The sequence below is a fragment of the Grampus griseus genome, assembly GCF_964374135.1.
Source record: "Grampus griseus genome assembly, chromosome: 10".
Taxonomy (NCBI): domain Eukaryota; kingdom Metazoa; phylum Chordata; class Mammalia; order Artiodactyla; family Delphinidae; genus Grampus; species Grampus griseus.
The window spans coordinates 69,885,296-69,912,183 of record NC_139004.1 but is presented as its reverse complement, the minus strand read 5'-3'; the positions used below and the strand labels follow the sequence as shown (position 1 = coordinate 69,912,183).

At 38.9% G+C, this 26,888-nt stretch overlaps 1 protein-coding gene across 1 annotated transcript in view; it reads right to left on the bottom strand.

Moving 5' to 3' along the window:
* The window catches only part of CACNA2D3 (calcium voltage-gated channel auxiliary subunit alpha2delta 3), a gene marked incomplete at its 5' end in the record, with an annotated part of 768,939 nt that overhangs the window by 521,329 nt on the left and 220,722 nt on the right, over positions 1 to 26,888 (bottom strand). The window contains one exon of the mRNA XM_082664450.1: positions 24,026 to 24,085. Within this exon, the coding sequence (XP_082520576.1) occupies positions 24,026 to 24,085 (60 nt within the window). The remainder of the gene's footprint in view (positions 1 to 24,025; positions 24,086 to 26,888) is intronic.

Here is a 26,888-nt window from a genome sequence, read left to right as displayed (position 1 = left end):
GGTGGGGAGAGAGAGAGAAGAAAAGGAAAAAAATCAAGAGTAAAGAAAGACACAAAAGTAGAGACAGTACAACCAGACATTAATACGGAGCTACACAGCATAATATCTTTGAATCAAAAAAAGGATTTTCTGACTTAACGGAATGCAACAAACCAAAGGATAAGATTTTGCAAACAGACATCACCACCAACTGTGGTTACAAATTATTCTGTAAAATGGGGGAAAAATCAAAGAATGAATTTTTACACAAAATGAACTATTAAGGATTCAGATTTGACAGTTGAAAAAATTCAGTTGTTCCTCGGAGAAAGACAGCATCGACTCTTTATTTCCTGCACATACATTCCACTCCTCAACTGATGCCATTTCTGTACACTAATTGGGGCTGGTATTTATGATGGGTTAATAACAGAGACAGTCAGGAAAGCTGAAACACTATCATTAATATCACTAGGGAAGAATAGCTCAGCAGAGATGTGCATCATAATTAATGTCACCTAAGAAATTATTTTCAATATTCAAAATATTTAAGAAAAGAATTGATGGTACATTTAATGTGAGAAACAAAAGGATTGCATAATTGATTCCAAAATATCCTGACCCATTAAAAAGGAATGGAAAGACAAATATTATGACAGACATGTAAAGTACAGTTGATAACAAAGATGGAAAGCTGGAAAAGATCAAAATAATCTGATGCTATAAAAATTATTGCTCTTTTATGGCATTCTTGAAACATAAATATATTTTATATGAGTTTGGTGCCTGAACTAAACTTTGCACACATCCTGTATCTTTAGAATACAAATAAAAAATGTGTCTACCAGCTCTCTCCAACTATCAAATCTATGATACAGACATATTTCTGGTCTCTTCTCTTGCCCACTATAAGCCAGAAGTCAACATCTGTCTGAAAAGTTATCCAGGATACTCACCTAATAATCATTAAATTGAAATCATTAAATTTAATAATCATTAAATTGAATTGTCTGAGTAGGAGAAGAAACTCAACTTTCATTCAAGCCAACCAACTTCCACTGTGCTCTAAGGTGGCTGAAGTCTCCAAGGCTAGGAATATGCTGGTTTGAACTGCTTGGATGAAAGCTGGGCTCCCAAAGACCCCATGTGTCCATCTCCAATGTACATCCATGGAAGGACATCAAGATCACTCAGTAAACCAGGTCTCCCAAAGGCTTTACTCTCTGCTAGTCAATAAGGCAGAGCTGTGAGATGCTCAACAACTGGTAACTGGCCCTTCCCTGCATCCTCAGTGCCTGACACTGGCCTGGTACCTCAGAGGTGCTTGCAGCTCAGTGCTCACTCACTGAAACCACAGGGAATACTGAGGCTGCCCGTGAGTGATAACGGAAGATGTGTAAGTGCATCAACTTATCTGCACTTCAGAGGAAAATCCAAGCCCACTCTTCTTTGGCCATTTCTGGTATCCCCAGAGATGTTCAGATGGGGTAGAGCTGATGGTGGGAGAGGGGACAACAGGGATACTAGTAGAAAATTCCAGAAAAGGAGATGAGCTGCCAAGTGTGAAGGTGCTTAAACAGCCCTGAGTCTAGTGCCTTAGATCTGTTTCTCATAGAATCCTCAAATTGTGCCTCAAAAGAGCTAAGTAACTTGCCTAAGAACTTACCCAGCAATTAAATGGCCACACCGGGCTTTGAAATTAGATCTTACTCCTAAATCCATATTCCTTTATTAGCTAAACTGCTTTAAGGAGGAGAAGAAACAGCTGTGGGTACTTCTCATCTTCTCCTGTATCCCCAGGACCAGCTCTGTGAACAGGACAAATGGGATGCAGAAGTGCAGGGGTGTGGGGCATGCAGAGATGCAGGCATGAAGGAATGCAGAGATACAGAGATGTGGAGATTCAAGTTATTTGTGAGGTATGGAGGACACAGAGATGTGGGTGATGTAGGAAAGTGGGGATGCAGAGATGCAGGGATGGGAGGGATGAAGGGATGTAGGGATACACAGATGCAGAGATGCAGGGATGTGTAACATATGGAGGATGGGGGTATGTGGGGAGAGGATGGAAATGATGAGGAGAGCAGTGTAGACAAATCCAACTGCTATGAACCACAGCACACAAGAAGCTGCTGGAGACGTGATTAAGGCTGCCTCCTGGCTACTTGCTCCATCACTGAGAAAGCAGAGCCCACCAGAGGTCCTGGCTCCATCTGCGCTCAGGAGCTGATTGACTGAAATGCAAAACAGTCATCTACAGGTAGGATGAATGCCTCATCATTTTCAGCAGTCAGTGGTAATGCTTCCTTCACAGACTGCGGCCCATCAGGAACTCTGGTCTAATGTGCATTCAGACACAAAAGGAGGAAGTAGTTGCTGCCTTCACGGCAAAAACAAACAGATTCCATGGCCTCCTTTGAGGAACTTGAAAGTCCATACTGTTATAAAGAGCTGCTTTTGTAGCTTCAATGTCAGAACCATCTGCTTTTCATGGAGCCACAAGCCAGGATCTTCTCCTCCAACCAGGCTCCAGGGTCCTCACCAGCTCTCCTCACAGCCTGGTCCAGGGCAGGCCTCAAAAATCATTCTAACCATGGCTGGCTACATAACTTACAGGGCCCAGTGCAAAGGAAGATGCAGGGTTCCTTTTTCAAAAATCATTAAGAATATCAAGAAGGGGGAGAGATTGGTTCAAGATGGCAGAGTAGAAGGACATGCTCTCACTCCCTCTTCCAAGAGCACCAGAATCACAACTAACTGCTGAACAATCATCGACAGAAAGACACTGGAACTCACCAAAAAAGATACCCCATATCGAAAGACAAAGGAGAATCCACAATGAGACGGTAGGAGGGGAGCAATCACAATAAAATCAAATCCCATAACTGCTGGGTGGGTGACTCACAAACTGGAGAACACTTACACCACAGAAGTCCACCCACTGGAGTGAAGGTTCTGAGCCCCACGTCAGGTTTCCCAACCTGTGGGCCCGGCAACGGGAGCAGGACTTCCTACAGAATCAGACTTTGAAGGCTAGTGGGATTTGATTGCAGGACTTCGACAGGACTGGGGGAAACAGAGACTCCACTCTTGAAGGGCAAATACAAAGTAGTGTGCGCATCGGGACCCAGGGGAAGGAGCAGTGACCCCATAGGAGACTGAACCAGACCTACCTGCTAGTGTTGGAGGGTCTCCTGCAGTGGAAGGGGGTGGCTGTGTCTCACCATGAGGACAAGGACACTGGCAGCAGAAGTTCTAGAAAGTACTCCTTTGTGTGAGCCCTCCCAGAGTCCGCCATTAGCCCGGGTAGGCTCCAGTGTTGGGTCACCTCAGGACAAACAACCAACAGGGAGGGAACCCAGCCCCACCCATCAGCAAACAAGCTGATTAAAGTTTTACTGAGCTCTGCCCACCAGAACAGCACCAGCTCTACCCACCACGAGTCTCTCCCATCAGGAAACTTGCACAAGCCTCTTAGATAGCCTCATCCACCAGAGGGCAGACAGCAGAAGCAAGAAGAACTACATTCCTGCAGCCTGTGGAACAAAAATTACATTCACAGAAAGATAGACAATGTGAAAAGGCAGAGGGCTATGTACCACATGAAGGAACAAGATAAAACCCCAGAAAAACACCTAAATGAAGTGGAGATGGGAAACCTTCCAGAAAAAGAATTCAGAATAATGATAGTGAAGATGATCCAGGACATCACAAAAAGAATGGAGGCAAAGATCAAGAAGATGCAAGAAATGCTTTAAAAAGACCTAAAAGAATTAAAGAACAAACACCTAGAAGAATTAAAGAACAAACAAACAGAGATGAACAATACAATAACTGAAACGAAAAATACACTAGAAGGAATCAATAGCAGAATAACTGAGGCAGAAGAACAGATAAGTGATCTGGAAGACAGAATGGTGGAATTCACTGCTGTGGAACAGAATAAAGAAAAAAGAATGAAAAGAAATGAAGACAGCCTAGGAGACCTCTGGGACAACATTAAATGCAACAACATGCGCATTTTAGGGGTCCCAGAAGGAGAAGACAGAGAGAAAGGACCCGAGAAAATATTTGAAGAGATTATAGTCGAAAACTTCCCTAACATGGGAAAGGAAAGAGCCACCCAAGTCCAGGAAGTGCAGAGAGTCCCAGGCAGGATAAACCCAAGGAGAAACAAGTCAAGACACATAGTAATCACACTGGTAAAAATTAAAGACAAAGAAAACTTATTGAAAGCAACAAGGGAAAAACGACAAATAACATACAAGGGAACTCCCATAAGGTTAACAGCTGATTTCTCAGCAGAAACTCTACAAGCCAGAAGGGGGTGGCATGACACATTTAAAGTGATGAAAGGGAAGAACGTACAACCCAGCTTACTCCACCCAGCAAGGATCTCATTCAGATTCGAGGGAGAAATCCAAAGCTATACAGACAAGCAAGAGCGAAGAGAATTCAGCACCCCCAAACCAGCTCTACAACAAATGCTAAAGGAACTTCTCTAAGTGGGAAACACAAGAGAAGAAAAGGACCTACAAAAACAAATCCATAACAATTAAGAAAATGGTAATAGGGCAATGTTCATTGCAGCTCTATTTACAATTGCCAGGACATGGAAGCAACCTAAGTGTCCATCGACAGAAGAACGGATAAAGAAGATGTGGCACATATATACAATGGAATATTACTCAGCCATAAAAGGAAACGAAATTGAGTTATTTGTAGTGAGGTGGATGGACCTAGAGTCTGACATACGGAGTGAAGTAAGTCAGAAAGAAAAATACAAATACCATATGCTAACACATACATATGGAATCTAAAAAAAAATAAAAATGGTCATGAAGGACCTAAGGGCAAGATAGGAATAAAGACGCAGACCTACTAGAGAATGGACTTGAGGACACGGGGAGGGGGAAGGGTAAGCTGGGACAAAGTGAGAGGGTGGTAGTGTATATATGGACATATACACACTACTAAATGTAAAATAGATAGCTAGTGGGAAGCAGTTGCATACCACAGGGAGATCAGCTCGGTGCTTTGTGACCAGCTAGAAGGGTGGGATAGGGAGGGTGGGAGGCAGGGAGATGCAAGAGGGAAGAGATATGGGGATATATGTATATATATAACTGATTTACTTTGTTATAAAGCAGAAACTAACACACCATTGTAAAGCAATTATACTCTAATAAAAATGTTAAAAAGAAATAAAAAGAAAAGAAAATGGTAACAGGAACATACATATTGATAATTACCTTAAACATGAATGGATTAAATGCTCCAACCAAAAGACACAGGCTTCCTGAATGGATACAAAAACAAGACCCATATATACGCTGTCTACAAGAGACCCACTTCAGAACTAGGGACACATACAGACTGAAAGTGAGGGGATGGAAAAAGATATTCCATGAAAATGGAAATCAAAAGAAAGCTGGAGTAGCAATACTCATATCAGATAAAATAGACTTTAAAATAAAAAATGTTACAAGAGACAAGGAAGGACACTACATAATGATTAAGGGATCAATCCAAGAAGAAGATGTAACAATTATAAATATATATGCACCCAACATAGGAGCACCTCAATACATAAGGCAACTGCTAACAGCTCTAAAAGAGGAAATCGACAGTAACACAATAGTGGGGGACTTTAACACCTCACTTACACCAATGGACAGATCATCGAAAATGAAAATTAATAAGGAAACACAAGCTTTAAATGACACAATAGACCAGATAGATTTAATTGATATTTATAGGACATTCCATCCAAAAACAGTAGATTACACTTTCTTCTCAAGTGCACACAGAATGTTCTCCAGGATAGATCACCTCTTGGGTCACAAATCAAGCCTCAGTAAATTTAAGAAAACTGAAATTATATCAAGCATCCTTTCAGACCACAACGCTATGAGATTAGAAATCAATTACAGGGAAAAAAACGTAAAAAACACAAACACATGGAGGCTAAACAATACATTACTAAATAACCAATCACTGAAGAAACCAAAGAGGAACCCAAAAACTAAGTAGACACAAATGACAACAAAAACATGATGATCCAAAACCTATGGGATGCAGCAAAAGCAGTTCTAAGAGGGAAGTTTATAGCAACACAAGCCTACCTCAAGAAACAAGAAAAATCTCAAATAAACAATCTAACCTTACACCTAAAGGAATTAGAGAAAGAAGAACAAACAAAACCCAAAGTTAGCAGAAGGAAAGAAATCCTAAAGATCAGAGCAGAAATAAATGAAATAAAAACAAAGAAAACAATAGCACAGATCAATAAAACTAAAATCTGGTTCTTTGAAAAGATACAAACAAAACAAAATTGAAAAACCGTTAGTCAGACTCATCAAGAAAAAGAGGGAGAGGACTCAAATCAATAAAATTAGAAATGAAAAAGGAGAAGTTACAACAGACACCGCAGAAATACAAAGCATCCTAAGAGACTACTACAAGTAACTCTATGCCAATAAAATGGACAACCTGGAAGAAATGGACAAATTCTTAGAAAGGTATAACCTTCCAAGACTGAACCAGGAAGAAAGAGAAAATATGAACAGACCAATCACAAGTAATGAAATTGAAACTGTGATTTAAAATCTTCCAACAAACAGAAGTCCAGGACCAGACGGCTTCACAGGTGAATTCTATCAAAACATTTAGAGAAGAGCTAACACCCATCCTTCTCAAACTCTTCCAAAACATTGCAGAGGAAGGAACACTCCCAAATTCATTCTATGAGGCCACCATCACTCTGATACCAAAACCAGACAAAGATACTACAAAAAACAAAATTACAGACCAATATCACTGATGAATACAGATGCAAAAATCCTCAACAAAATACTAGCAAAAAGGGGCTTCCCTGGTGGCGCAATGGTTGAGAGTCCGCCTGCCGATGCAGGGGACACGGGTTCGTGTCCCGGTCTGGGAGGATCCCACATGCCATGGAGCGGCTGGGCCCGTGAGTTATGGCCGCTGAGCCTGCGTGTCCGGAGCCTGTGCTCTGCAACGGGAGAGGCCACAACACTGAGAGGCCCACGTACCGCAAAACAAACAAACAAAAAAAAATACTAGCAAACAGAATCCAACAACATATTAATAGGATCATACACCATGATCAAGTGGGATTTATTCCAGGGATGCAAGGATTCTTCATTGTATGCAAATCAATCAATGTGATACACCATATTAACAAATTGAAGAAGAAAAACCATATGATCATATCAATAGATGCAGAAAAAGCTTTTGACAAAATTCAACACCCATTTATGCTTAAAAACTCCCCAGAAAGTGGACATAGAGGGAACCTACCTCAACATAATAAAGGCCATATACAACAAACCCACAGCAAACATCATTCTCAATGGTGAAAAACTGAAAGCATTTGCTCTAAGATCAGGAACAACACAAGGATGTCCACTCTCACCGCTATTATTCAACATAGTTTGGAAGTCCTAGCCACGGCAATCAAAGAAGAAAAAGAAATAAAAGGAATACAAATTGGAAAAGAAGAAGTAAAACTGTCACTGTTTGCAGATGACATGATACTACACATAGAGAATTCTAAAGATGCCACCAGAAAACTACTAGAGCTAATCAATGAATTTGGTAAAGTTGCAGGATACAAAATTAATGCACAGAAATCTCTTGCATTCCTATACACTAATGATGAAAAATCTGAAAGAGAAATTACGGAAACACTCCCATTTACCATTGCCACAAAAATAATTCAATACCTAGGTATAAACCTACCTAGGGAGACAAAAGACCTGTATGCAGAAAACTATAAGACACTGATGAAAGAAATTAACGATGATGCAAACAGATGGAGAGATATAACATGTTCTTGGATTGGAAGAATCAATATTGTGAAAATGACTATACTACCCAAAGCAATCTACAGATTCAATGAAATGCCTATCAAATTACCAATGGTATTTTTTACAAAACTAGAACAAAAAGTCTTAAAATTTGTATGGAGACACAAAAGACCCCGAATAGCCAAAGCAGTCTTGAGGGTAAAAAACAGAGCTGGAGGAATCAGACTCCCTGACTTCAGACTATACTACAAAGCTACAGTCATCAAGACAGTATGGTACTGGCACAAAAAGAGAAATATAGATCAGTGGAACAGGATAGAAGGCACAGAGCTAAACCCACGCACGTATAGTCAATGCTGTATTCTGGTGCACAGGTGCCAGTGTTTCTGTAAGCAGATGCAAGATATGGAGTTGATGGTTCCCAGGGTCTGTGCATTTTCAGTTTTACAAGCTTCTGCAAAGCTGACCTGAAGTGTGGCTGGACCAGCGGAGTCCCATCTCCCCAGGCCTTACCAACATTTGATATCATCATCATTATTATTATTTTGCCACCTGATCAGTAAAAATTGTATTTCACTGCTTTAATTTACTTTTCCTTGATGACTAGTGAAATTGAATATCTTTTCTTCGTCCATATAATTAATTATACTCCTGTCAACTGACTGCTCATATCCGCTGCCGATTTTTCTACTGCTTCTTTGCAGTAGATTGATATGGAGGAGTTTTTATTGTGCTATTTTGGTGACTGCTATGGATGAGATCTGTCTCTAGCCTAGATACTAGTCCTTTGTCTGTTGCCTGTATTGCAAATATTTTCTTAAACACCTCAAAATTGAAAACATTCTCTTCAGAAGTCCCTAGCACCAGAAAGCAGTACACACTCAGAAAAGGTCACCAACAAGACTGCAATTTGGGTCTGCAGTACAAGAACTCCAATCTGCTGTTTCCTTCTGGAAAATCCTCAGTGTCCCAGCACGCTAGATGCTGGAAATCGCCATGAAGGACGATGCCCTGGGACAAGCACCACCCCCAGGGATTACTGACAATAATCGTTACCAGGTCCAATTAACTGCTTTACAAAAGCAGGCGCGTTCTCTCTCTAACCAGTGAACCCTGACATGCCGACACTACAATTAGAAGCAAAGAATAAATTAAAAACACGTCCTTTCTGCCATGTGGGATAATGAACACAATGGCAGGCCTAATTGTATTTTTTAAAGCTATATGTGAATTATAAAGACAATGGACAAACCTGAGAGGTGATTATAAGACCCCCAGCGAGGTGGACCACACCCCTGCTGTGAGAAACACCAGTTAGGACATATCTCATCCCAATGCCCCTCGAACATTTCTTCCATGATCACCTGAAATTTACTCCCCTAAATATCTCACCATCCTGAAATGGGAAGTGGCCTAGGGCAATATGCTGCTCAGTGGCTTGAATCTCCTCTTCTCATATGTATTCATTAAATCCTTATCGCCAACATGCCCTGGTTCCCAACCCTTGACATGATAACCATGCAGCAGGAAATGGCTGCCTCTCTCAGAAAAGCAAATCTGCCAAAAACAGCTCTCCCCCTGTGCAGTCCAAGGTCAACTTTTCAAACCCAGAGTTGGTTTCTGCCACATTGGAAGAATATACATCAATAACTTAAATCCCATCTGCAGACACTCCCAAGGGACCGACCACTAAGGCCCTCCTTGCTCAACAGTGGGTGTCACCTGCTCTGCCTTTTCCCCATCTTTTGTCTATTAAACTTAAAGAGAATAGAAAAAAGGCAGAGGAAGCAAATAAAGAGAGCACATTATGTCTGACTCACTGTATCAGGCACCTCCAATTGTTGCTGGCACCCTGGCTACTGTCCCAAGTCCCAGGGAAAATATTCTAGAATCTTTTCCTTTGCAGGTAGATCCAAGAAAGTAATGAACAAATGAACGAATGAATGAATGAATACTCAGGGCCTTTGGTATAGAAATACTGCAGATGACAGATGTTCCCACACTACCACCAAGCTCACTGCAGAATCATCTTGCCAGAGGTGCTTCTTTCTTCATCTGGGAGCAGAGCCCCCACCCTGGAAAGAGTATCATATGGCTTATAAACAGTGACTTCAGAACAATACAACAATAGCATCAACTACTGAAGGAAACAATTCTGTAGTCCAATGAGGCAAGAAAATAAAAACAACAGCTACTGACTCAACTGAATTCAACCTGTACTTTTGGTAGTCTGCTTTCCAAATTCCTTACAATTTCCAATCACCCATCCACACCAGATCAAAGAAAGACCTAGAAAATAAATATTCATAAACAAATGCTTTCTGAAAAGCGTAATATCTAAGCACTGTTCATGGAATCAAAACCAGTTAGTTTCTGATCCAAGGGTTCACCACGCTGTACCATGTGACTTTGGGTAACTTTTTAACTTCTCTGAATGCCAGTTTTATCATTCAGGAAGTGAGGTTATCATAGTACCTACTCTCACCAGATTGGTATGAAGATTAAATATGATAGTCATAGCCCCCCAAATGCTATTTCACATGACAGTCTAAAGTTTAAGGCGTACCTTGTGATTCTGAGTCAAGGTCTTGCAACTCCTCTCAAATAACCTGAGACTGGACGTGGACCCAGCTGAGATGTGACCGAGATTCAAGATCAGAACCCAGAGTTGGGGCATATGAGACCTAAAAAGTGGAATACAGCTGGCTCCAAAGCAAAGAGAATTTTGCTGATTTTTAATCTGATAGTTATGCTGTCTTTGAAAGTGAAATGAATAAAGGCCTAGACTCCAGACATCTGTCTCTGCTAAGACATTCTAAGAGCATGGTGGTGCTCCTGGAAATTTAAATGAGAGGGCATGCTCCCAGAACCATGCGCCCTACAGTTCAATCATTTTAAATTCAGAAGGTCCCAGAAAAAATGGCACACAGAGCCAAAAAGAAGTGTAGAACATAATAAATGGCTGGTATTTAATAATAAAGACAGAATGCTTAAGGCAATTACAAGAGAGATTTCCTTTAAAACCATTAATGCAATTGGAAGAGGAATATAAAATATGTCCTAACACCAGTCTCTTGTTTGTGTTTCTCTTCGGACAGATAAAGACCCTTTTTAAAACAACAATGAAAGCAAAAGTGAACAATTAGCTAACCCAGTGCTCCAAAATTGGCTGATGATTATGAAGGGAAATTGTTCCAGGTCTTTTGCTCTCTTTGTCTACTTAGGGGCCTCTCACCATCTGCCACACACACCCAGGAAGGCACAGGTGTGGCCAAAGAGAGTCTGAGTTCAACCCCTCCATGGACACAAAACACCCAATCCTGTCTCCCACCAAAGTCCCAAAAAGGCTAGAAATGGCTCAGGCTCTGAGCATGCACAGCCCTCCTGCTGCTCCCAATTCTGCTAGCAGCATCGCATTTTTTTCTCTTGAGCAAATGATGCTTTTAACCTTCTTCCTAGTGGGGATCTCACTCTTGAGATGATCCTCCATTTTTTCCCATCAGTCATTCACCCCTTCTTCAGATATTTATTGAGTGCCAGCTGTGTGCCTAAGCTCTGATCACAAACTGAGAAACAGATGTGGTCCCTGCCCCACAGAACTCAAAGCCCTCAAAGGAGGCAGAGACTAAATAAGCTATTATGAATGTAATCAACTTCTTTGTATTTCAAGAGTATTGGTCAAAATAATGATCACAGTAATGATAATGGTTACCCTGAACTGGGATCATGTTCTGTACCAGACAGTGTGCTCAATACTTCATGTAAATCAATAAGCCCGTGGAAACCTGACAGCATTACAGGGAGAGTATCACCATCCTAAATATACAGAAGAAACTGAGACTCCAACAGGCTAGGAAATTTGCCGTGGGTCTCACCACCAGCAAGAATAAACAAGCCAGGATTCAAATCTGTGTCTTTCTCTCTTCAGAAGATAGCTAACATCTACCTCACCCAGAATATTAATCAGCAAATATAAGACATAATGAATCCTTTTGTATCTCCTTGTAATCAAAAAGACTTTTTGACCAGACAAAAGCTGTTTGTGGCCCACTGTTCTTCTGACCTGGGTTTCAGAAAATATTACTAATAAGCTGTAATTCCTCCTCCAGCTCTCCAATCTTGCTCCTTTTAATCAGAACAACTTCTACATTTCAGTCAATCTCATGTAGAATGAGAGGACAAAAGTCTTTAAAACCTAGAAAAAAAATTTTTTCATGGTGTTTACATGGTCTCAGCCACCTGAAAACTTTTAGGAAGAAGGATCAATTATGAATACATTCACATGCACGACATAATCACTGCTAAATAAGGCAAAAGCAAAGGTTTAATTTGGTTCTGAATTTCTTTAACCATACAGAAACTACGGTTTGGCGTCAAGGCATTTACATTCCAGAGTTAAGTTCTTAAAATCACACACCAAAAAAAAAAAAAAAAAAAAAAGTGTCCTTTATATTACTCAAAAGAACCCCCTTAAATCTAAAATGATAAAATAATTTACGGAGGTGGGGGCGGTCTGTGAATGATCCAATCAAGCAATCTTTCCTTGAAATTTCTCTGTTCCAGCTTTAAAGTAGGAAGTTTATATCTATTTGTGGGGAGGAAAGAATAGAGAGATTTTCTTCTCAGAGATGTTTCCCTTAGGACAATGCTATGTCTGTAGATGTTGCTGGATTTCCTCAAAGAATACCCTCACTCTATGGAAAAATAATTGCTATCCTTTCCCTGTAAAAAATCACAACCTCACAGACTTAGGCAGTTCTAGACCAGGCAGGAAAATCAAACCAGTCTCATGCCCTCATTTACCAGAGGTAACATGAAGTCTGAAAGGAAATGTGATCTAACCAAGGTCACATAGCTGATTAGCAAAACTTCAAGGCCCCTAGCTACTAATGCAATACTCCAAGAGAAAAAAATTACTTTTTCCCCCCTCTATTAATGACTACCAGCATGAGAAAAGCTGCTTTGTTTTGAAGCCTGTTTATTTATTTTGTTGTTGTTGTATTTTGCTATGGACAAGTGAAATGTCAGATCAAGGATTTTCTATAAGGGGCTGACTTTTATGGCTTTTAAAGGTATTCTAAGGAGATTATAATGTTAGATGACAAAGATTTCACATATAACCTCAAGTCACGCCTGTTATTGCTGTCAAATACTCATTCTTAAAGGCTGATTATGTCTCTTCTGAATTCCTACTTGTGATGTAAGAGGCTACTCCTGCCACAGACATATGGTGTCTGTAGCGCTGACTATGGGAGCTAGGAAGGTGGGTGGGGACCTGCTCAAGAGAGGAAACCTGAGTTGTAAGAGCATGTTTCCCTTCTAATTTTTCTCCTTTCCAATTTTAAAGATGTTTTCTCTATAAGAACATAACTGTTTAATAAAATAACTTGATACTCATTTCACATAATATTCATTAAATATAATTAGTTATCTTCATAATTAGTATACTCATATATTTGTAACATATTAAATGGCAGAAAAATCTCATTTAGATTAAGAAAATTAGCCATTTCATGAATTTATTATAAGTAACAACAAAAGCCAACTGCTTCAATAAAAGCTGCCATTAATATATGAAAATGTCTTTGAATGTTACAGCAATAATTGAATCACTTCTGGTCACGCCATAAGTATTTATTTTAAGAAAGAATTAGCTTTTTCTAGCTGAAATAAACAGATGACAACTTCATGAATTACCAACGATGCTGGTGATTACCAGTCAGCTGCGGATTTTAGTGACTGTATCACCATTATGAATTTCAATTAATTCTAACAAATATTTGTGGACATATGACTAGATGTCAGGTGCCTGCTCTCATGGAGCTCATGTTTTGCTGGAGGAGACAGAAAATAAACAAACAAATCGTATAGGGGAGCTCAAAGAACAGAAGGAGTAAGGCAGGAACATAGCAGACACGAAGGAAAGGGAAGTAGCTGCTAATCCACCTGCAATCTTGAGAAAGTTGTGTGGCGCTCTGTAAGGTATGTGGGACATCCAGACTTTGTTCTTAGTATAAGCAAATAGTATAAGTAATAAGTAACTTGTATTTTTAAAAAGTCACAGTGGTTACTATGTAGATAATAGATCCAATTACCAAATTAGAGATGTCTCCCTTCTGTCCGTTACTAATAATACCAGTAAAGTGATGCTTAATCATTTTTACTAAATCATTATATCTTATTAAGAGATTTTTTTATTACATAGGTTCATGGGTCAGGATTTACCATTCTAGAAAACTTTTTAATGTATTTGATAGACCTTTTTCTTTTTGATAGACCTATTAAATAACCCACTGTAACTTTCGTCTTAAACTTATTTCTTTATAAGATTTTGTCCAGTGCAATTTAAGGTCAGTGTTAAAATTTGTGATTCCATGAGGCAACATAACTGATTGGTCTTTGGAGCCAGACAGTCTCAGGTGTGAATTTTGGCTGGTCCATCCACTGTGGTATAACCTTGGGCCCAACATGTGGCCTCTCAATCTTAGTTTCTCCTTATGTAAAATGGAGATAATAACAGTATCTCTCTCACATGACCGTGGGGAGAAGAATTAAATGAGATAATGCCTGGGAAGCATTTAAGCCACTGCCTATACCTAATACATTTTAAATAATGGCACCTATTACTCTTATCATTGTTCCTATATTCTATTAGTATTAATTAACCAGCAAAGAGAGCTATCCTAAAAATGTCAGTCATGAAATTTTTTTAATTTGAAGAATTAGGATTACTATACCAAATGCACATACTTGGAGTTATTTATATTATAAAGACCTACCCCACAAACTAAACTGAAAGTAGAAAACATGAGAATTAATTCATCTGTGTACATATCAGGTGCTTTATTAACAAACAGGCTTAAATGAGATTACAAAATTTCTGTTGAGGTGTCTACTTTCTACATTGCCACCAGATTCAAGCTTTACTTTAAAAATTCAATAGCAGTTGGCAAATTCCTAGACCACAAGACCCTTGATGAAATCAGCAACCTAGGGGCATTCCGGCATTCCTAAGGGCTGCCAAACAATTTGCTGGAGAAAGACCCCAAGGTAATTTCTGGGATCTGCCAATGACCTCTGCAGTCAGCCATCTTAATGAAAGACACTAAGGTTTCTGGCAATGTACTATGGGACTCTGATATTATGGTTAACAGCACCACTAAGTGTTTATCTAATTATAACTATAGATATGCCCAGAGGGCTTCAATATCCCAAAATGTCCCCTTTCCAAACTGGCTGATATCTGAAACATCACAATCACACTGTGTATGCGGAAACAATAAAACCGTGCTTTAAAAGTATTTGTTTAATTGAAATGTTTAATAAAGTCTGAATTGGTGGTGTTTTACTATGTTTAACATATATTTAAAACAAATATGTTTTAAACAAATATTTATTTTAAATAAACATTCCCAGTTTTCAGAAAGCCCAATTGAGAAAACCCAAGATAAAAAGGAATCACAAAAGAACCAATGACTTGATAGGAAAAGAAAGGGCCTTCTAAAGCAACATTTCAGACTTCTCTAAACACTGTTACCTACAAATTAAGGTATACATGGTCATGATAGAAAAAAGAATGTTATAACAAGAAAGACTAAGACAAAGGGGAAACACATAAGGGTTTTATTAGATTATTCATTATTGATAAAATTAAAGATAAAAGACCTAGGTTTCTAAACACATAAGTAGCAAAGAAAAAAGAGAGTCACTAATGTGAAAACGTTCCACAGACAAATAAATGATAACTTTGGGAGGAGCAAATAATGTCATTTTTCCCCTCTGAACTATTAAGTAAGGTGACTGTTCAAACAAAACCAAATCAATTACCATTGCTATAAAGTTGCACTTTCTGTCTTTAAATTTGTTAATATTTTTATCTGGATTTAGAACAGGGGATGGTAGCAATATAATTAAGCTATAGAAATTATAAACTTTTGAGAAACAATGTTTGCGGTCCAAGATTCTATAGCAGAAATGCATTTTTCTCTTTCTTTCAACTAGAAGATGGCCTTGTGGTATTTTTGGAACAAAGAAGTCTATGTTGTACTCACTACTTACATTGTTAGAGTGCAGAAGATTAAACCACTGGAGTCTTCCCTATTATGTATAGTTGATCACTCTCTTCATCTCTTTAATAACTGTTTCCTAAATCCAACTTAATTGGATTCAATAAATTTGGTATTTTTAGGACATCTGCTACATGAATGGAACTATACTAAGTTACAATGAGGAAATTTATAAAAATAATTTGAAGACATAACACAATGCCTAACCTACAACAAAAATTACTAGACATGTGAAGAAGCAAAAAAAAATGTGGCTTCAAAAGAAAACAGCACTCAATAGAAACAGAAATGACCTAGATGCTGGAATTAGCAGAGAAGGAATTTAAAACATCTATTGTAGATATGCCTGAGGACTTAAAAGAAATCATGAACATAATTGGTGCATAGATGGGAAATTTCAGCAGGAAATAAAATCAATTTTAAAAGATTTGATAAACAACAACGTCCTACTGTATAGCACCGGGAACTATATTCATTGTCTTGTAATAACCTATAATGGAAAAGAATATGAAAAAGAATATATATATATATCTGAATTACTTCGCTGTACACTAGAAACTAATACAACATTGTAAATCAACTACACTTCAACTAAAAATAAGATTTATTGAAAATTCTAGAACTAAGAGCACAATACATGAAATAAAATATTCCCTGGATGAGTTTAACAGTAGATTGGAGACCACAAAAAAAAAAGGGCTAGTAAACTTGGAGACCAATTAATAGAAAATAGACTGGAAACAAACTAAACAAAGAACCACACTGATCTGTGGGATGATATTAAGCAATCAAACACAGACGTGACTTAAGTTCCAGAAGAAAATGTAACAAGAATGGGGCAGGTAAAATTTTGAAGAAATAATTGTTAAAATTTTTCCAAATATGGTGAGAATATACAAGAATCTCAGCAAGCTCCAAGGAGAATTAATATAAAGAAAATCACATCTAGTAACACCCTTAACCTATCACACTGTATAGTATACTGAAAATCAAAGATAAGGAGAAACATATCTTGAAAGTACGAGAGAAAAATGACTCAGTGTATCCAGAGGAACAAAGATAAAAATGATGGAGGACATTTCATCAGAAACATTAAAGATCAGAAGAGAATGGGATGATATCTTCAAAGTGGTAAAAGAAAAATATAAACTTTCAAGTAAAAATTCTGTATCCAGCAAAATTATCCTTCAAAAATGAGGGCAAAATACAGATATTTTTAGCTAACCAAAAGCTGAGGGAAGTTGTTGCTACCAGACCTTCAATGCAAAAAGGAAAAAAAAAAAGCTAAAAGACGTTCTTCAGGCTGAAGAGATATGATAACAGAAGGAAACTCAATGAAATGAAGAGTGCCAGAAACAGTAAATGTGTAGGTAAATATCAATACATACTACCTTATTTCTTATTTAATTTTTTAGAAGACAGCTGTTTAAAGCAAAACTAAAACAAAATAACATCTTACAGTGTTTATAACACATATAACAGTAAAATATATGACTACACGAAGGAAAGTGGTAGGTAGAATACACTATTCTTGTTTCAGATGGAGTGGTACTTCGCACAGTAAATTAACTCAAGATACACTGTGCACTTAAGTTAAAGATGCCTATTGTAATCCTTAAAGTAACAACTAACGAAACATATCTTAAAAAGGGAGATTAGAACTTTCCTGGAAGATGAGGGTCACATCTCAGTTTATGGAAGTCCCACAACCTAGAACAGGGCCTATCAGGTGCTGAGTTCTGAATAAATTTAAATTAAGCCACAAATGGACACACATGAATAAAACTAAAAGGATACGAAATGATAAGCATCATTAAAGAGGCAACAATAAAGTATCACTAGGTGAGAAAGACTATTATATGGAAAGTAGACAAAATAATTTTAATTTTGCATTTATGGAAAATACAGGTATTATGGGTTCTCTGTTGTTACACACACACACAGATGCACCGGAAATGCACACACTATTGTTTTTGTTCCCCTGGCTAGAACTTATAACTTTGCGGAGAGATTTCTTCTAGCCCTGGAGGAGGTAAATCTACTCACCACTCAGTCAAGACTCATTCTTCAGGGATTTGCACCAAGGTCCCTTGAACTCCCAGACCAGGCAAGGTCTCCTGTCCTGCGCTGTAATTATGCCCTGTGCTTATGTTTCTTTTCTTCCTTCCTCCCTCCCTCCCTCTCTCCCTTCCTTTTTATGGCTGCATTGGGTCTTAGTTGCGGCGTGTGGAATTCTCTCTAGTTGTGGCACGTGGGCTTTCTCTTCTTTAGTTGTGGTGCGCAGGCTCCAGAGCACGTGAGCTCTGTAGTTTGCAGCACGCAGGCTCTCTAGTTGAGGTGCACTAGCTTAATAGTTGTGGCGTACGGGCTTAGTTGTCCCACAGCATGTCGGATCTTAGTTCCCCAATCAGGGATCGAACCTGTGTCCCCTGCATTGGAAGGCAGATCCTTTAACACTGGACCACAAGGGAAGTCCCTGCTTATGTTTCATGTCACTCATCATGATCAAAATTTTAAAATTATTTCTGTCATCATGTCTTTAAAATCTGTCACTTGCATTACAGCGTGAGCTCCATGAGAACAAAGACAGCATCTGTCTAGCTCTTGGCCATATCCAAAACCCAGTGCCTGACCCACAGGACATCACTGATAACTATTTGTTGAATGAATCTTGGCACATGAGAGATGAATGAGATCTTAGAAATCATCTAGATATTACAATCTGTCTTTTTATGGATGAGCAATCAGTTCCTTGAGCAAGAAAATGGTCCAGTTGGGACCAGAACTACCAGAACCTCCATTTTCAGACCTCTAGACCAAAGCTCTCTCTGTAAAAGTTATAACGTTCTAGCCAAATGCACAAAAATGACAGTGTGTGTGCGTGTAACAACGAAGAAATTACTTTGACTTTTAAATGCTCACACTTAAAGATTCCTCAGAAACTATTTACATATCAGTCTTGTGAATAAATGACATATGGCAAGTCCTAACTAAGAAACATCTAATGTAAGATCTTAAAATGCAGAAGACTGTGAACCCTGGCCAAGCTGATAAAAAGAAAAAGGAGGAGAAAAGAAAAAAAAGCATCCCCTGATAAATTACATCAGAAAAGAGGGGCTTATTTTAATACAAAAAGTGTGAAAATTTCCTTCTCTTTTCATTTCTTTCTCCTATAGATGTGAACCCTACCTTTCTTGTTTAGTGCACAAAAGTCAATGAGCTATCTCTATAAAAAAATCTATTTCCAGTTCTGGGGTCTGGGTCTTCCGTGTTCCACCTCCTCCCTCAGCAAGGAGTTCAACACCTCACTCAGTCCAAGGGAGCAAGGATGGATTGGGGCTTAACAGAAATACATGAGAAACGCTGTGAGGGCAGTCATCTCCTCCACCCAGCAAGTACTTCTACTAAACCTGACCTTTGCTCTCCTTCACAACATACAGTTTTTCCCCAGGGCAAAGCCTCACTAGCCAGCAAGGAGACGCTGTCAGGAAAAGGACAGCTCTACTCCACTGTTTGCTAGATACCCTTCCTAAGCCTTCTGAGAAAGGCTTCCTTCTCCCAGTGGCTATCTCCTCCCTGGGTTCTCCTTCAACACAGCCTCCCAATGCAACAGGCTGTGGCAACGAGGTGGAGGAAGATGCTCTAGCAAGTATCACAAGCTGTCCCACCCCAAGATTTCCCATCAGTGGTCTCTACATCACTTCCAATCCAAACCCCTCACCCCAACTCTGAAATCAGGACACTGTGTGTGCAAGATAGGTGACAGCAGCTCGGCAGTGACCAGGAGGGGATGTTCAGGACACTGCATCCCCCCAGTTCCCTTCCACTCACACTTTGTTATCCCTCTGAATGTCATCAGGCCTTTTCCACCTACTACTTACAAAGCAACAAAGAAAAATTATTATAGAAAACTTTGTAATCAAAAAGGTTTCCGTAGGATACACAATGCAAAACCACAATTCTCGTTTTTTTCCCAGTGTGCACCAGCTCTGTGCAATTGGCACTTATTTAAGACAGCTTTCAAAGAAAATATGTTTGCAGTTCAAAGATAAGCAGGTCTTTAGTAAACTGTCAAAAGGACTTTTTTCTTCTTCACTGCCGGTAGAAAAACCCCAAAAGAAACAATAAGTAAGAGGAGAAGGCTTCTCTCTGAATTATACTACATGCACAGACCTAGTTTTCTGGAAATTCATCAATAGCTAGGATAATCAGGGCTAGGGGCTGCCCCCACCACCCCACCCTTGCCCCATCAACATAACGAGAATGAAATGCTAAAATGATCATATGTGATAATTAAGACAGTTTTTAAACTCTTTTCTTATAATTATCAATCTCATATGTGCTCTACATTAAAAACCTATGTTAATTCAAAGCATGCAGTTAAAAAAAGGGAAGATGCCATTTTAACAAGGCCTGTGTTTGCATCAATTCTAACTGAAAAGTGCCCTAATGGAAATATCAGGGAACAAAGAACAAAACCAAGAGGCCAGTCTGGAACCCACAGGACACCATACAGGGGGACAAGCCCAAGGGCTAAACCAACACCAGTGTCCACAAGAAAGTTTTCCAGCCAATGAACCCACGCAGCTCTGGTTTGTGTGCAGGACACTGCACTGTGGGTTGTTCACATATGCTACCTACCCTTCAAAGGCTATATTTTGCCTCTTGCCCCAACATAGTTTTTGTTAAGAACTAACAACCTAGTGCCATATTTTAGGACCTACAGAAGGGACTACCAATGTCAAGGCTATAAGCTCATAAAGAAAAGGCTAAACCTCTGGAGAAACTGTAAGAGGAAATTTAAATGATAAATAAAATCCTGACAATAAGGAGGCATGACTTTCTTTTGGTAATTTTTGATGATTCTACCAATGAAAAACAAATTCTTCACTTTTAAAGCACATGATGATGCAAAGACACGAAGACTCCAATCTAAAGTGAAAGAAGAGGCAGATCCAGCATTTCCTTTTTATTTTGGAAATGGGATGGTGGAGTGGGGGCTAAGACTATGTAACTTGAAGCTGTACAGTTTAGGAAATGTCACAGAAACATTTTTTTTTTCTGTAGGAAAACAGTCTCCTAGCTCCCTCTGCTCTTCCCAAGTTAATAGCACGGAAACCTCCTCAACATTACTTCATGGTAAGCAGATGGTACTCTGAAATTTTTTTGATAAAAACAATCCACTGGCAGGTGTTGTAGAGAGGTCAGTGGAACCCAGATTAACAATTGATCAGTTCTAATGGACCGTCATAGCAATAAACTCAGAGCCTGTACACAGACCTGCTACCCCAGGAAGAGCACCCGGGCTGACACCCAAGCTGTTGACAGACTTGCGCATAACAGCACCAATGTTTCACAGCTTCAAAACCTTCATCTAAGCAGACATACATTATTTGATGCATATCCATTTTCTCCAAATCATCTCTTTTCCAGGTTTCCACAAAAGTGCACATGGTTTACTCTGACCCAGAGAACATTCTGTCATGGTCCAGAGAGTGAATGACACTCTGTAATATTGACAGATTATTTCAACATCTACTCTGTGCTCAGACCACAGCTGTACCCTCTGATATTCGTCTTGTACTTATATAGAACAGATGACAATGGGGGAGGAAAAACTGGGCCCATCTTCTTTGTTCCCAAGAAAACAAAAACTATAAGACTCCAGAGACCCATTCTCTCAGTCTCTTTTTTGAGAGGGATACTCATGCTGCATTCGTGTTTCCACCACCACATTTGACAAGGGAATCAGTGTGCTACACCAGAATTTTACTGTAAAGGATCAATCATAGGAAGGAAGTCAGAGCACTCTTAGAAAATAACAATTGATTCAGATGGACCAAAAAAAAAAGCGATCTAAAGTTAGTTAAGCTAAACCACAGAACACTTTTTCTCTCCTGAAGGATAAATAATCCTGCAAGTCAATTAATCATTCCCTCCCTCACCCAGTTACTTTTTGTAGACAACTGATCTCAAAATAAAATTGACTATATGAGCCATAAACACCAGATTTTCCAAAAGAGTCCTTTGGAAATCTTTGGTGTATTTTTCCTGGTCATCACATCTGAAGGCACTTTGTGTCATTATTGATGATATTACCTTTGATTACCTGTTTAAGATGGTTTATCCATAATAAAGCTGCTATAATTCCCTTTGTAATTAATAAGCAATTTGTGGGCAGATACTTTGAGACTGTCAATGTCCTGTTCTTCATCAAACTTTCACCTGCTAGTTTTAGCATCTACTGAAGATTCTTGCCTGAATCAATTATTACCATAATTTTATAACTCCATCATTTCTTCTACATTTAGTAGTTGGCATTCTACTGTAAGAGTGTTTCCTTCTCTTTTATTTATCTATTTATCTATTTATCTATTTATTTATTATCAGATTGGACTCACAGATTCTTATCAAGTTTAAGTTGATTTGAGTTGAATTTCTGTCATTTACAACCAGAATATTCCTGAAAAGCCTTCTGGAACTCCCAAGGAGACATAGTTTCCCTTGGCAATGCATTCAAGAGATCCTTACAATCTTCAGACCTAAAAGGTGCTTCCTGGTGCTTTCATCAAATCCCTTCTGGCCCACTCTAAGAAGTCCAAACCCTCTGAAGGAGAGGTACACTTAAGACAAATGTGACCAACAAATGGACCCTGGTGTGGCTATAGGAAGGCAAGGTGCTTCTTGCTATTTTCAGCTGACTCCTCTGCTCTTTCTCTATAGCTCTGCTCTAAGAGCGGGGCTGGCTTCCCCACTCCTCTCCAGGTGTTACCAACAGTCCCCAGGGCTTCTCCGCCTCCCCCTGGAGCCTCTCATGCTTGGCTACATTCTTGGTTCTATTTGCTTCACACGTTGGGTGTTATGACTGAAAATGACCCCCAATGGTGGGCTTGATATTTTCTGTTTGCCCTCCGGACCCATTTTTCACCCTTTTCCACCCAAAGCCTCAGAAAGTCTGAACCAAATCAACTACACCAACAGTTGGGTTCAGCCAATGGTGGGTACCAGCAAGAGATCAGAAGGCTAGACACAGTTATCAGTGTATCTTTTTCCCCAGATTCTACACTTATTAGCTCACCATCTCTCTATCAATTACCCTTTCCATATAGCTACTCTCCCTGGGTTCTAGAAACCACCCCCTCCCCTTGCTCCTTCAGGCCAGGAGTGTGGCTTGCCCGGGGGTACACCACCATTGCTTGTTGGTTTCTCTTACCATACATCTGTAAATATTTTCTTTATTAAACTTTCCTCCATTACCCCATTTGAGTGTGCATTCTTTTACAAGAGGTACAACCATGGGACAGAGACACAGCCAAAGGCTATCTTTGGTATCACCATCTTTTTCTGTGCTTGAAGATTTATCTTCCATACAAATGAAAACACAGCAAAATAAACACTACTTCCTAATTGTGACCACATGGCACTAAAAGAGATCTGTTCTAGCAAGGCACAGACTTAAGGAATTAAGATTCACCCGTTTTGCTAGCAGTGAGGAAAAGTCACAAACCCAAAATAACAATACAGATGAAATTTCCTTCTGGAGGGACCCAAAGGAACCTCCAAGTATTATTCAATTCACTTCTTGCCTCTAACTATGTTTTATATATACATGACAGCATCAAAGTCCTTCTCAACCAGACACAGGTGTGCCATGATTAGATATGAGATCCACAACAAAAGTTCATTAAGCAGATGTTCAAATCCCAGGTCTGTGAAGGATTTAATTTTTAAATATAATTAACAGTCAATTCAAGGTTAGATCCATACATAACAACATTGCTTTCAGTCACTTAAAATGTAGCCATGGAAGAGGGATTTGGATATATTCTGCCATCTATCTTATCAATTTACCATTAAAAGCTCTGGTGATTATTGTCAGTTGACTGATTAACTCCCCCAGAATTAGAGAGGAAACCTGATTACATGCATGTAAGTGTGTGTTATCACCTATTGTAACTTGCATAGTGGAAAATGGTTGAGGATCACTGTCCTGTCTTGTCAAAAGCAGGCACATTTATTTCAACCCTGTACCATTCTCTCAAGAGCCTTCTCTCCAAACCTCTGAACCCTGGTGTTCCCAGTATACCTAGTGTTGCTCCTTTGGCAGCAAACACACAAAACAATTGAACTCAAACTATAATCAATTACCTGCAAGTCTGCATCAAATTCATGTTTCAGGTGTGCTTCCTCTGCAGCCTCCACCAGACGCTGGCAAGATAGAAAGCAACACAAAGGATCAGAACTGTAGCCTCGACCCCATTTCAACAACATGAAAAGACCAAAGTTTCTCCATTGCCCAAAAATGACAGATCATATCATGGCATGTGAACTGTGACCTGCTGCCTTTGCTTCCATGAAACTGAAAATAACATCAATGTCAAAATCTAGTTTTTGCTTTCATCATCCAATCATGTTCTGCATCCACTTTCGTAAAAATTCAAAGACACTGGCCCTTGAGGCCAGATATGGACTCCAAAACCTACCTAGAAAAGTGCATTCCTTAAGCATAGAAGGCCCTTAGTCAAGATTTATTGAATTGAATCGAGTCTAACTCTAAGTGGGATTTCTTCCCCAATGGTTTACAAGTAGTATTTAATTCCCTCAATTTAAGGTCAATTCTTTCTGCACCCAGCTCTGGTACATAATTATCAAATGACAGCTATTTGAATTTAATGGTACGTCAATGCCACTTTGACAATCTGCATCCCAATAAGAAAATCACTAAAATGAAATCAATATGCAACACCTGTAAGTACACAACTCTTGTTATTCTTCTTAGCTAAGTAAATTCAACCAATTCATATTATTATGAAAATAATTTCATAAAATTCCATTTAACATCAATGAGGCAATTATCAAATCATTTATTCTCTAATTTGAACTTCCCAACAATAAGTTATTTCCCACCATGAAAATGTATGCTACAGGATATTGCAGAAAACTTGTTTAGTGAAATAATATTTTACTGAAATTTTATTGAACTAAAAGCAAAACCTTAGATTCAAGTAAAGAATTCAACCATTTCTATTTTTTCCACAGTTATTCTTGTAGCCTATGCTGTCTTTAGCTTGCTTTTTCTTGACATATTATAGAACTGAGTTTAACAGACCCTGTTTCAAAAATGATGACATTAGTATTAATTTCTAAATGATCACAAATCAACAAATGTTCCATGAATAATTATAATATTAAACTGGACATGGAAATAAAGAGAATGAAATTTATTTGGGTAAGTTAGGCAGCAGTACGAGCACTAAAGCCCTCTCTCTCCACCAGCATTGCCCATAGACTGGAATCTGGGAGAGGTGGCCGATCTGGTTTCCCACATTCTCTTCAGGTAGTCAGGAAGCAGCTTTGCCTTCTCTGGTCAATCAAAGAACAGACTCCAGGAGGACATTACAGGGCCAGAGCCAGAAGATCCAGTTCTAATTCTAGTGAAGATGCAACTCCCTACCATTGCAAAATTTGGGCAGGCCCTTCCCCTCTCTGATTCTCAGTTTCCTCATCCCAAACACATGAAAAGGCGATCCAAGATCAGTGGTTCTCAAAGTGCAGTCCCCCACCAACAGCATCAGTTTCACCTGAGAACCTGTTAGAAACTCACATTTTCAAGCCCCATCCCAGTCCTACAGAATCAGAAGCTCTGGGGCTGAACCAAGCAACCTGTTTTAACAAGCTCTCTGGGTGATTCAGAAGCTGCTGAAGTTTGAGAGCCACTGACTACAAATAGCACTCACCCCAGACCCCCTTGATTTATGAGCACCACCAACCTTCCAAGGTTTCCTAAATCTCATTTATCTCTTTAAAATCTGTGTATATATATATATATATATATATATGTATTTCCACTATAAGACATAAAATACTTTATAGAAGGGAGGCATAAAACAAAGGACAGGAAACAGAGAAAAAGCAAAAGGAGAGACACTATCTGTGTAGACTGGACACACTGGCCCCAAACTTTCAATGGGTGTGGTCTTCTTGGAACCATCCTAGTCAATGAAGCTTGTTAGTGTCCTGTGATTACTTGACACAATTTGCATATGTATCAATGTGGACCCTGAAAAATAAATGACTGACAGTGATTTAAGAAATCTATGTGAGAGCTTATTTTCTTAATCATTGTAACAGATTTAGAATGTATATGCATGTATCATGCATATACATTCTAAATTACATTTACATATTGAGCTTTACAGAGTGTGTGCAACCAATATTATGCATCTCTGAACACTTACGTATCACAAAAACCCATTCATTCTGACTGTAATTACTTAAACTCATAGAAGTTGTTTTCTCATGGTGTCTAAGCACTCTGAGAACCCAGAGAAGAAATGTCGATGAAATGGACAAATGACTGAAAGATAAGAACAAAATAAAACTTCTCAATTGTCAAGACAGATAATATTGAAAAAAGTGAAAAATTGGAAATGCAAAAAAAAGAAAAAGAAAGCTGTATAGGACCAACAAATAAGAGAACAAGACAGAAATAATAAGCAAGTTGAAGTTATCATGAAAGAACATAGCATGAAATTCATTTCATATATAACATTTTATTTACGTTTATATGTATGTATATGTATATCACACATACATGCCAATAACAAATTTATGTGTAATATAACATGAAATGTATTTCAACTACAAACATTGCAATACAAGCCATGGGGCACAAGAAGATAACACATTGGAAACAGTTCTGTAATATTGTACAAACCAATGACATCAGCCAGAACACTGTTCTTTGTGTGGAGCTGTGAGCCCCTGAGAATTTTAATCCTGCAGGCCAGTTTTTACGTTCATTTTCTAGTTAAATTTGCTACGTGCCTTTTTTTAACTTAATTTATCTCACATATTTGTTTCCATAAAGATATTTTCCCATCATGCTCACTACAGAGGTTTAGGAGATATGATTCATAAAAAGATAGTCAACTGGCAGCCACATATAATACTGCCTCATGTGAAGCACAGAAGTACTTTGGAACAGGACTCTTTGAAAGGACATACCCTT